Here is a 13,588-nt window from a genome sequence, read left to right on the forward strand (position 1 = left end):
TTTGTTACATGTTTTCCCCTGCGATCTTGTCAGGGCCGATCATACAGCAAAGCTGTGTGTGTGCTGCTAGCATTTTTGTCGGGAGAGCAGCACGAGAATTAGAGAATGGCGGACGCTGTCTTTTATCAGGAGTTCGTTCACATTCAGACACATCACTGTGCTGCTGTGTTTGCCTAAATCCTCCAGATTACCAGCAGGGCTAATGGTTAAAATAGACAGGTCAGGAGACCTGCTGCACTGAGTCTGCTGGATACGGGGGATTGAGGGAGAAGTCCTCATTTATAGGGTTTACATGAACACATTTATCTTTATAATGATATAAATTGTGGTTATGTGTGTATGAAATTACGAATAACAAATGTAGCAGGGCATTAGATCACTATTTATTTCTTTGCATTTTAACTTTGTAAACTATAAACTTATGCGTCTCCTCACAGTTTGTCTCATTTTGTGAGCTAGTTTCGTTATTCGCTCACGTTCTCCCCTGCTGGCCACGCCCACTCCTGCCCGATGCTTTCGGAGCTCCACGCCCATTAATCATGCATCTTTTGAAAAAATTCTGAAGTAGACTTTAACCGAAAGTGGGGGGGGGGGGGGTGTTATGACCCTTTAAGTATGATATGTGTGCAATGCTGCTTCTGAGGTTAGACACACAGTAGTGATGGGAAGTTCAGATCTTTAACCAGATGTTAGGACTCAACATTATGTAGTAAGCAATAGTCACTTCAGTCAGTTAAAAACATCACCATGATCTGAAAAATGTCTTACAGTAAAGCTTTGCGACCCAACTGAAGCATGATTCACTTATTTAAATTTCATTACAATTGTCTATTATAAAACAAACTTACGTTTTTTATCAGATCCTCTCATTTCAGCCCTCGGTTTACCCGTGGTGGATTTGTTCAAGTTTATTTTACTCACAGCAAGCTGTCATGTACTGGTTCACTGAATCGCGCATGCGCAGTATTATTGGTTAATCGCTTCTCAATTTAATCTCAGTGTAGCGTTACTGTTCTAATAACTGAATAAGAGTATATATTGGATTATTTAGAGTCAGAGGTGGGTATTAGGCTTGTTAAAAAGTAAGTAGTTTTTGGATAAGTGCTACTGGAGAATCCAATCATTTCAAATGAATCAGTTCGATTTGGTGAACTAGTTCAACAAGTTCACTTAGAAGATCCGGTTAAAAAGATTCATTGGCGATCGTGATACAGAAATAAAACCCCTTATTGGGCACGAATGTGTTGAAGTAATAGTTTTAAGTGTCTGTATTTAATGAAGTCACCGTGCTGCTGTCATGTCCACTCGTTGTTTTTTGTCGCGGGAGCAGACAGGAGAATAACCGGCTCGATCTGGCCAATGGCAGCATGACTAGATTCTGAGGTGCCGTACGGGTCAAACACCTGCAGCGTGGATTATATTTACTTTATAAAGGCTTACAGTAAGATTCTGTGTTTAAATATATTCACAAAGACGAAAACAAAGGAGGTTTTGCAATAATTTTAGTTAGTTTCCGTTAGTTTTGTATGTACACAATACAGTATCAGTTAGTTTTAGTTTTTATAAAAATTGTTTTTTATTTTTTATTTTTATTTCAGTTAACGACAGTTATTTTACATTTTAGTTTTCGTTTTTCATTAACTATAATAACCTTGCTGCACACAGAGCTCCTGTCCTGACCATTTCCAAAGCCACATAATAAATTCTGGATTAGCTTTAGCATTTAAAGTATATTTTACAAATTTAAAAAAAAAGATCTAAAATATAATCTTCAATTTTTTATCAATATTATTACCCCTTAAGCAATATATTTTAGAATTGTCTACAGAACAAACCATCGTTGTACAATGACTTGCCTAATTACCCTAACCTGCCTAGTTAACCTAGTTACACCTTTAAATCTCACTTTAAGCTGTATAGAAGTGTCTTAAAAATATCTAGTCAAATATTATTTAATGTAAATCAGTTATTAGAAATGAGTTAATAAAACTTTTAAGTTTAAAAATGTGTTGAAAAAAATATTCTCTCCATTAAACAGAAAAAGGGGGCGGGGGGGGGGGATATATTCAGGGGGGGGCTAATAATTCTGACTTCAACTGTACACACTATCCTTGATGTGACCCTGGGACAGTCTCTGGTGTGTGTGTCCACTAAGCACCCATCCCTCTGCACCATCCCTTGATCCGCCCAATTACAGTATCTGCTTACATCATTACCCTGCCAGCACTGTCAGAGCCAATAGGATGTGTTTTCAGAGCCCATTTACTCTCTGTCAGGGAATCAGATGGTGTTGAAAGCAGGAGAAAACAGCTGATACTTGTGTGGAGGAGCTCACTGTTAACAAAGATAAATAAACAACTCTATATAAAACACATCCAGAAGCCAAGACAGACACCTCAGAGACACCTTTATTTATAAACACCAAGGTTAGTATACAGTTGAAATCAGAATTATTAGCCTTCCTGCATATCTTTTCGCCAATTTTTGTTCAACTGAGAGATTTTTTTCAACACATTTTTAAACAATAGTTTTAATAACTAATTTCTTATAACTGATTTATTTTATTTTTGCCATGATTACAGTAAATAATACTTGACTAGATATTTTCAAGATACTATTATTTAGCTTTAAGTGACGTTTAAAGGCTTAACTAGGGTAATTATGCAGGTTAGTGTAAATATGCAAGTCATTGTACAACAATGGTTAGTTTTGTAGACAACTAAAAAACAGACTGTTTAAGAGGGTTAATAATATTGACCTTCAAATGTTTATTCTAAATGTTTATTTATTATCAGTTCAGTTACAGTAAATAACTGGCAACACTGTTGCCAGCCACTCACTGTAATGGTTCAGTTACAGTAATTCACTGGCAACACTGTTGCCAGTTACTTACTGTAACCAAACCTTTACAGTGAGTATCTGGCAACAGTGTTGCCAGTGTTCTACTGTAAAAAAGCCTGGTAAGGTCTAACAGTGTAGATTAATTATGCAGGTTAGTGTAAATATGCAAGCCATTGTACAACAATGGTTAGTTTTGTAGACAACTGAAAAAAAAAAACAGATTGTTTAAGAGGGTTAATAATATTGACCTTCAAATGTTTATTCTAGCCGAAATAAAACAAATAAGACTTTCTCCAGAAGAAAAAATGATAGGAAATACTGAAAAAAATTCCTTGCTCTGTTAAACATCATTTGGGAAAAAAATAAAATAAAATAACAATAACAGGAAGGCGAATCATTTTAACTCTAATTTTAGAAGTTTAAATTGAGCTTTAAGTTTAGTAAGTTTCATTAATGTTAACATATTTCTACTGGTGCTGTTGACTTGAAATTTTCACCAGATGTTGATAACAACAAAAGAAATCCATATATGCAAATAAAATATCTAATTAGTTTACAAATGAAGTCATGCGTGATACAATGAAATGACACAGGAAAAAAGTATTGAACACATGAAGATAAGGATGTGTAGAAAGGCAGTGAAAGCCCAGACAGCAGCTGAAATCTCTCAGTAGTTCTTCAGCAACCCTCTGCCCTTCCTCTGAATATAACCTGCATTATATTCTACATTAGCAGGATGATAAAGATGAATCCAGGGTGGACATTTCAGCAAGACAAAGATACAAAACACAGCCAAGAAAACTCTCAGATGCTTTCAGAGAAAGAAAATCAAGCTGTAGAATGGCCCAGCCAATCACCTGACCTGAATCCGATATATAATACAAAATATAGATCAGATTTGATAGACGAGACCCACAGAGCCATCAAGATTTTTACACCCTGTTGAAGTCTGTGAAAAACTCACACCTGAGCAATGCATGTGACTTCATTCTCCACATGAGAAACATCTTTAAGCTGCCATCACCAAAAAAACTTTTATATAAAGTAATAAATACATTTCAGTAATTTAGTACTTTCTCCTCGTGTCATTTCAATGTTATTACACATAACACTGTAAAACCGTGAAAATCACTAAATGAAATAAGTTAGTTCAACTTATAATAATTATTATTATTTTTTTTACTTTATTTATAGAAGTTTTTATACAAAACATAACGCCCAATAGTGTACATCATGTATATTATCTCAGTGCTTATTACCTGATCCTAACTAGAACAGGGGTGTTCACAATTGGTCCTGGAGGGCCGGTGTCCTGGAGAGTTTAGCTCCAACCCTAATCAAACACACCTGAACAAGCTAATCAAGTTCTTATTAGGTATACTAAAAACTTCCAGGCAGGTGTGTTGAAGCAAGTTAAAGCTGAAGTCAGCAGGAAACCGGCCCTCCAGGACTGACTTTGGACACCCCTGAACTAGAACATGCACCAAAACACAAGCAGACATCACAGTAATTATACAGCAAGATCAAATAAATAAATAAATAAATAAATAAATAAATAAATAAATAAATAAATAAATAAATCTCAGGCAGGCTAATGGAATAAGAAACAGAATAGAATGACATGTAAAATGGAAGAAGAGCAAAATATATATATATATATATATTACAGAAACATTATTAACCTATAAATTTAAGAAGAAGGCCCCCATATTTTGTCATAAAACTTCTGTTGAATTTTTTTTTAAAGTTACTTTGACTTAATGAAAGAGTTATGATGACGCATAAACTGATAACATTAAGCAGAACTCAAACCTAATGAGTTATTTATTAATTTTTTATTTTTTTTTTTTTTTTTTAGGGTAGCATGGTGGTGCAGTGGGTAGCACAATCACCTTCAAGCAAGAAGGTCACATGCTCGACCCCCTGCTAGGTCAGTTGGCGTTTCCATGTGGAGTTTCCATGTTCTTCCCATGTTTGTATGGGTTTCCTCCGGGTGCTCCGGTTTGCCCCACAAATCCAATGACATGAGGTATAGGTAAATTGGGTAAGCAGAATTTTCAGTAGTGCATGTGTGTGAATGACTGTGTATGGGTGTTTTCCAACGATGGGTTACAGCTGGAAGGGCATCCGCTGCATAAAACATTTGCTAGGTAAATTGGCAGTTAATTCCGTTGTGGCGACCCCAGATTAATAAAGGGACTAAGCCAAAAAGAAAATGAATGTATGAATGAATTTTTTGTGTTCTCTTATACCAAGCCATTTGACTAGCAATATAATTGTTTGGACTTAATTTGTTCTAAATTGAGCCCATATCGATTTAATAACTGACCTTAAAAATGTTTAAGTTACTAAAATTACATTTTAATTAAATTTATAATTTAACTTAATTAAAATTAAATAACTATAACTGTTTGACGATATCAACAAAAATAGTATATATGTATTTGACTCTATATATATATATATATATATATATATATATATATATATATATATATATATATATATATAGGTTGACAGTAAGTTTACAGTACTCGTTTTGTTTCAAAACTTAAATGGTTTGCCGCAATCGGTTTCCTCAAACAGTTTGAGTTAACTAAACTTATCGGCTTTTACAGTGTAAAAATTATGTTATGTTATATTTTTAGGTTTGTATTGTTTGGGTTTTAACCAAAATATGGCTCGATTCCACATCAAAAGCTCCTTTACATGACAAGTTAAATACATTTCCCCCCAGTAAGTAAATAGACTAAAACACCTGCGGAACTGTGAATTTTTGAGTGGATTTTGTGAGTCTACTGACGACACAGCTCTTCTTTTTCTTTTTTTCTTTATCTGTTGCACTTTCAAATCTTTGAAGATTTTGCATGCACAGACAGCTGCATTGCAATCTACACTAAAGGAAATATCAGAAACAAACATCATAACAGAATCACTTAATTATTACATCAACTACATCAGTCAGTGTGTGGGTAGAAATCTACAGGCAGCTCTGTGTATAAAAAACATTTAAGTCCAATAGACTGTCAGTAGCCCTGTTTTGCTTCAGTAGATTGGCGTTTGTAAATGATGCAGCACGGCATAAATCCCAGAGAAACAGCCCAGCATCCTGTAAACCTGTTGACTTTACACACCATTTCTGGCCAATTAGCCGAGTCTTTCACCAAAACCACATGGACGAGAGCTATTGAGCATGGGATATGCACACAGCAGACATGCTCACTTTTTCATAGAGTCAAGTATTTCATTCATTTCAAGCATCTACAGTCAAGCTGCGCTGGAGAGTTTTGCACTATGTAACGATGAAAAGATGTTTTGGAAATATACACTAACCGGCCATTTTATTAGGTACACCTTACTAGTACCAGGTTGGACCCCCTTTTGCTTTCAAAACTGCCTTAATCCGTTGTGGCGTAGATTCAACAAGGTACTGGAAATATTTCTCAGAGATTCTGGTCCATATTGACATGATAGCATCACGCAGTTGTTGCAGATTTGTCGGCTGCACACCCATGATGTGAATCTTCCACCACATCCCAAAGGTGCACTATTGAATTGAGATCTGGTGACTGTAGAGGCCAGTTGAGTACAGTGAATTCATTTTCATGTTTTCTGTTTTTCGGATCATTCTCTGTAAACTCTAGGGATGGTTGTATGTGAAAACCCAGTAGATCAGCAGTTTCTGAAATACTCAGACCAGCCTGTCTGGCACAAACAACCATGCCACGTTCAAAGTCACTTAAATCGCCTTTCTTCTCCAGTCTGATGCTCGCTTTGAACTGCAGCAGATCATCTTGATCATGTATACATGCCTAAATGCAATGATTTGCTGCCATGTGATTGACTTATTAGAAATTTGGGTTAACAAGCAAGTGTACCTAATAAAGTGGCCGGTTAGTGTATATTAAGATTCAAGTCCAAACATGATTTTACATTCTATACAAAAGCTCATACATTTTATAGGTTTACTTAAAGTTGATAGATAAAAAAACAAACAATAGTTCTTTGTCAGATATTTCTTAAATGTTTGCTGTTGCATGCTGTTCTGCTTGCTTACTAGTGTTCAGCTTCAAGTGCAATTTAAAGGCTTAAATAGGTTAATTAGGTTAACTAGTTATTGGACCACAGCGGTTTGTTCTGCAGCCCAAAATTCTGTTATGCATTTTTTTGTAAAATAAGTGTGTGATGTCTCTAGAGTGTGTATTTGAAGTTTCAGCTCAAAATACCACATAGATAATGTTTTATAACATGGCCCCTTTTAGGCTTTGATCGAAATTGTGGCGTTTTGGTGACTGTCGCTTTAAATTCAAATGAGATTGTGCTCCACGCCTTCTTTTCAAAAGAGCGTGGAGCTATAAACAGTTGTGTGTCACCACAGCAGCTGCTTCTCACTCAGGGCTGTTTATGCTAATGAGGGAGAGATCATCACTAATGGGTGGGGCTTTACCCCTCAGAAACCATCAACAAAGGGAGAATTTCAGTCAAAGTTTTTCTGCAGACACTTTTTATGAAGTGTAATTATAAAAAAAATAAATAATTAAATATTTTTTTTAATTAGAGGCGACCAATAATCACACATTGTTGCCAAACTACTGTGTTTAAACACATTTTTGCATAATAGGTCCCCTTTAATGCAACACACTAGGGATGGGAAGATTAACCGATATGTATCGATACGCGGTCATGCGCGTGCACGATGCGAGTGCATCGGTTGAGCAGCAGAGGATGAATGAAATTTTGGAAGCAAATTGAGATGCATCGGTTTTTGCGAGATGCATCGATTTTTCCGAGATACAGCTTATATTTTTAATATAGAATGTATTTTTTATTTATTAACAAGTGTTGTCAACCTGTTTTTGGCGCATAATTTAAGCGACCTACATAAAGTAAGCCTTAGCAACGGATTTGCGGATGTGCACACACTACAACTCAGTGTATCAGGTGTGCGGATGAAGCTAGTGGAGCGCCCTCAGAAAGCGCGAGAAGCAAAACAAAACATGACAGGACAGATGCAATTTGCAAAATGTGCCGCGCATCTGTAAAATACGTGGGCAGTACGACTAATCTGAAATCTCACTTGAAGCGGCGCCATGGTGTTGTTGTGAAAGCATCTTCCAGTGTTTCTGCATCCCCGGCTTTCTGCACTGCTTCAACCAGTTCCAAAAGTGGTGAGAAAAGCATTGCAAGTTTTTTTTCTATGCGCAACAGTTCTGCTCGCTCTACGCCAATAACGAATGCTATTGCATTGTTCATCTGCAAAGATATTCAGCCTAGTGTCACGGAGAACGAAGGTTTTAAACACCTCCTCCTGTTAATTTTTATTTAATTATAATGATAATAATATTAATAATAATAATGATAAAAATAATGGGTGTCAGGGTGGCACAGTGGGTAGTTTGACCACCTCACAGCAAGAAGATTGCTGGTTTGTTATATTTTTATTAGCCTGTTGTTTACAGTGACAGTGATGTTTCAAAGCAGCATAACACTGCTAGTTCACGACCTTAAGTTTTGAATAATCAGTGGCAAAATATATCTTTGTAAAACTTGTTTTCATAGTTGAAAAGTTAAATCACAATTCTTGTTGTGCAATGCTAAATTTATTTATGTTGGAAGAGTGCAAATATATACATATTTTTAATATATATTGCACTTATACATTCTGTTTATCTTGAAAATACTTAAATAATATGTGCTATATGTTCTAAAATGGCCCTCTACTGTAAACTGACACTCTGGCTCTGAGAGAAAAGCCAGTTTGTAAAAAAAAGTCTTGGTTTTGCTTGGTTAATAAATAATCAAACTCATTCAATGGCACAGCATCCTCTTTCACATCATCTCATAAACTTGATCTAATTAGTTAGTGCTGAAATATCGCATCGTATTGTGATATGGGTGTGAATCGTATCGTGTTGCATCGCAATATGTCACAAATGTATCGCTAATATATCGGATCGTATTCTTTGTATCGAGATGCGTATCGGATCGGCATTATAGCTTAGATGCCCAACCCTACAACACACACATTCATCCAACCACCATTAGCAAGACTATTTTAAACTTCCTCAGAGATACAGGACTGGAGCATAGAATGTAGATGGTGTTTTTTTATTATTATTATAATTTATTTATTTTTTTATTTAATGTACTTGAACCCGTGAAGCTGCACATACTGTACAGTAGGTGGCGGTATGCACCTTAACTAGTTGGTTGTGATCTGCCCTTCAATCAAGAAAGAAAAAGAATCCAACCACCAGAGGGAGACATCAACGAAGTACTAAAGGAGATCCCAAATGTGCACTATTCTACGCCATTTTGTAGTATAAATAGTGTAAGTAGTGCGTTTACACTGAAAACTCTAAAAAAAATAATAAGTGCACTTTAATTACTCGGATGATGCACTCATTCAGCCGGTAAAATGACGTGTGGAATGAGAGACACTTCACGCACTCAACGACCGCAGGTTTGCTCACGTAGTGGAAGGGGCGGAGCTATCGGGCGCACATGTTGGATAACTTTATTTATTTTGGACTGTGAAAGCGAAATTCTACTACTAGATTATAGCGCCTCCCGATGGTGAATGCGGTAACACTCATGTGTTATTCATGTATTATTTAATAGTTTGGTCATTTATTTCAATGATTTGGCAAACGTCATATGGGAAATGGTTTGAATTTCCGCTTAGTAAAAAAAAAACATTAGTGCTCCATTTGGGACAACACTACATACATATACTATCTTGTTAAGTGTGTAAGTGCATAAGTAGATAGTGCATAAGTGCATAGTGTGCCATTTGAGACGCAGCTTAACTCAGCTCATTTCCTTCTGCCAGTTCCTGTTTGTAGCACATTTAAGCCATGTGGTGCTAAAAGCTGACTGCAACACTTTGCCAGTACCCTCTGGGCTCTATTTTAATGATCTAAGTGCAAAGTCTAAAGCAGATGGCGCAAAAGCATCAGGTCCATGTCCGAATCACTTTTGCTATTTTAAGGACGGAAAAATATGGTCTCCACCCTGGCTATTTAAACAACGTGGTGCAAAACGTGAAAATTAGAGTTGCGCTGGTCTGAAAATAGCAACAAATCACATCTTACATGTCTTGTGCCTTATTGAGCCATGTGTATGACAGAACCCTCTGTCTTACAAAGGATGAAGTGATATGTACATGAAATGAAATAGATAAATAATAATTAGTTGGAAGTCTACCTGATTAACTTTAATGCAACCTGGGCTCATTGTGGAAACGTAGCCCCGCGGACGTTTCTGCGGACTGCGAAATACGTCCCGGGAGAAACGTATTCGAGCGGTTTTTGTTTTCGTGGATCTGCGAGAGGCCGCTGTGCGCGCTTTTCGCATCTCGAACGCCTCTCTGGAGTGCGCGCCGTTCGCGCCCGCACTGTTCTCGCGCGAAAAGCCGCCGGAGGCCGCTGTGGAGCGACCGTCCATCCGTCTGTCCGTCCGTCAGTCTGTCCGTCCGTCCGTCCGTCCGACCGGCCGGCCGAACGATCACCCGGGCGGCTGACCCGGCCGCCCTCCTCTTCCTCCTCCTCCTTCTCTAAACCCAAGTGACGGTTTGCAAAAGCTGTCCAGAAAAAAAAAAAAGCAAAAGCCCTCGTCTTCGATTTCAACCGCGTTTTCGGATCCCGCCACGTTCTTGCCCTTATTTTTCAGATTCTGTTTTTCATCTTACCTCATTTCTGGAACCGCTCTTCCCCGAACCCGATCCCGGTCGTTCCAGTGGCCGGCTCCTCCTCCTTCGGGCCTCCGCTCCGCCAACTTAACGCTGCGAGCTAAGCTGACAAACTGGTAGCAGCGGGAAAGCCCTCCACCTGGAGGCGAGCCGTCGGCCGGCGAGCGCGAAGAGGAGGAGCGGAGCGGCGCCACACAGCCCCGTAGCGTTCGCTCGAGAAAAACTAAACGCGGCCGTACGTACCTCCGGCCACGTAAATCGCGGTCTCCAGAAATGTCCGCGGGGCTACGTTTCCAGAATGAGCTTGGGTTGCTTTAATGACTAGCACTTCTAGACTGACTATTCTTCATCAGAGTATATGAACTGAACTGTGACATGCTACACAAGAGTCACACGGGGCTTCAGCGTCGAAATTAGTCTTCAATCGGCTACTGTCTGAGCTGGTATATTTGCAGAAAGCGATCTGATTGTCTGACGCATTCATTGCCCGCTTGAAAAGATGAGAAATTCCCAACTTCTGCAGCAAGCAACACCACTGAAGCAGCGCCGACGGATCCACAATGCAGTTCGGCAACGCCTGACATCACCTATTCAAAGTGAATGGGAATCGTTGACACTGATGGCCCGTGTGAATGGGGCGTTACACCATTACATCCTTAATAAATAATATAGACACAGGCCCGGATTGGCTAATCCTGAGGACCGGGAGAATTCCCGGTGGGCCGGTCCGTTTTTTGGCCGCGAGGGCCGGTGTCCCTAGCTCCAGAATCTGTTGCTCTCAGCAGTCACACTTTTTAAATTTATTTATTTACTTGACCACAGCCTTTTTATTCATATGATAAAACTCAGTTGTGTCTCAGCACCATACACAGCTGTTGTGGTCCAGCGGTTAACACGTTAGGTTAAGACACTGCAGACCCAGGTTCGATCCTCATTAGAGCAATTTATTGTTTTCATTTTTATTGTTAAGACATGTAATACTGTTAGGGTTGTTAAACATTTGAAGTTCTAAAGCAGCTGTTTTCTCAAAAAACAAGACGTGATAGTGTCATTAGAAACTGATTTGGAAACGACCTTATTTTAATATAGTCAGTCGTGAAATGAGGTGGGCCGGTCTGAGGCTTGAAACTCCAGGGCTGAAAAGGAGTCCCACTCCGGCCCTGTATAGACATATGATGACTTCTTTAAATATGTAAAAAGTAATTTCTGTAATAATCTTCACTCACCTTTGACGGGACACTCCAGGGTGAGGTTGGCACCAGAACGGACCCGGATAACACCTCCAACCACCACCTTCAGGCTCGTACTCTTCAGATCTGATGTGTTTCTGCGTGAGGCAGCGATCGTGGGACTTTCTGTTTAAAAATGGCATGAAATGGAGTCACTATTGGGGGTCTAGCAGAACACAACTGAGTTCAATCCACAATACTTATTTTAGAAAACAATAAGCTCGTGAGACTTTAAAATTGGGCTTTTCTTTAGATCTTTCTTTCTTTCTCCATCAGATTAAACAGTACACCAAAACATAAATATTCATCATTCTATACTTACAGTATCTAAAACAACACAAACAAACAAAAACAGCAAACAACTGAACTGTTTGCAATCTTTCATTCACTAAATATATTAAAATGAAGCTAAATTAGTTGTCTAAAATAAAACTAGCTCTTATAAAAATTGAACCGTGTCTTTTAGTGGCATTGTTTGGACTCAATCCTACAAATGTGTCGCTGTCATCTTTGCAGTGAAATGTATTAGACTTTTGCTTATTGATTGCCAAAAGAATTATCCTATTGAACTGGAAAAAACCTTCTCCGCCAAACTACTTTCATTGGATGTATGACCTGTTGCAGTTCATTCATATAGAGAAAATTAGATATACAATAAATGGCAAAGCAGAGAATTTTTATACAGCTTGGCAACCTTTTCTGTTGTATATTAAAAATTAGCTTTATATATCCCGTCTTGCATATTTAACCCTGTCTGTATCTGTCTTTTTTCTTTTTCTTTTTTCCCCTCTTGCTTTTTATTGATACAAACTTATTTAAGAGTGTATTAGGACTGAAAATCTTCAGTGTTTGGACTTTCAGTAATGATTTCAAACCACACTGAACTGAGCTAAACTGAACTGAACTTAAACACTAAAAACTGAACTACACTGTTCCAGTTACTATGACCATTTATGTGAAGCTGCTTTGACACAATCTACATTGCAAAAGGGCTATACAAATAAAGCTGAATTGAATTAAATTGAATTGAAAAGGAAATTATGTGATATTTTTACATTTAACAGTAATGGCCTACTTGGGTGTCATTTGTTAATTTATTATTATTATTATTATTAATATATTATTGTTATTATTATTATTATTATTTATTTGTGTATGTATTTTTTTGTTTGTTTGTTCCTTTTTTTGTTGTTGTTGTTGTTTACTTTATTTCCATCTCAATGTGGTTCAGAGAGTAAAGAATGTGTTTAATAACCACTCAGTATTTTTTCCTTAACATTGTGAAAATAAGGTTTTGTGGTTTTTCTTTCCCTTACTTGTAGTACCTCTCTGATTGAAAATTGTCAATAAAAAGAATTAAACTAAAAGTTGTGATAATGGCATTTATAATGCCACAAATATTTGATCAGAAATGCTGTTCTGAAATTTTTATTAATTGTGAATGTTAAAAAAATAAAATGCATCAGTTTGCACAGAAAAAAAAAATAAATAAATAAATAAATTATATATATATATATATATATATATATATATATATATATATATATATATATATATATATATATATATATATATATATATATATATATTATAAAATAAAACTAGCTCATTTTATAATAAACCATCTATTATTGTCGCCTTAATAAACTCCTAATTTTCTGCTTATTAATAGTTAAGGTTTGATTGAGGCAAGATATAGAAAGGTAGAATAAAGTCATGCAGAATATGTACAAGTACTACAAAACAGGCAATGTCTTAATATTAGGCAGCTCATAAGCAACGATTCAATAGGGAGAATTGGTACTTGAGTTGAAGTGTTACCTTAAGC

The 13,588-nt window shown here is 37.1% G+C and overlaps 1 protein-coding gene across 2 annotated transcripts in view; it reads right to left on the reverse strand.

Moving 5' to 3' along the window:
- Nucleotides 1-13,588, reverse strand: part of adamtsl3 (ADAMTS-like 3) — a 391,526-nt gene that overhangs the window by 43,298 nt on the left and 334,640 nt on the right. For both annotated transcript variants that reach the window (XM_003198899.7, XM_068222541.2), the window contains exon 23: nucleotides 11,758-11,886. In XM_003198899.7, coding sequence (XP_003198947.5) covers nucleotides 11,758-11,886 — 129 coding nt within the window. The remainder of the gene's footprint in view (nucleotides 1-11,757; nucleotides 11,887-13,588) is intronic.

This window comes from Danio rerio, chromosome 7, assembly GCF_049306965.1.
Source record: "Danio rerio strain Tuebingen ecotype United States chromosome 7, GRCz12tu, whole genome shotgun sequence".
Taxonomy (NCBI): domain Eukaryota; kingdom Metazoa; phylum Chordata; class Actinopteri; order Cypriniformes; family Danionidae; genus Danio; species Danio rerio.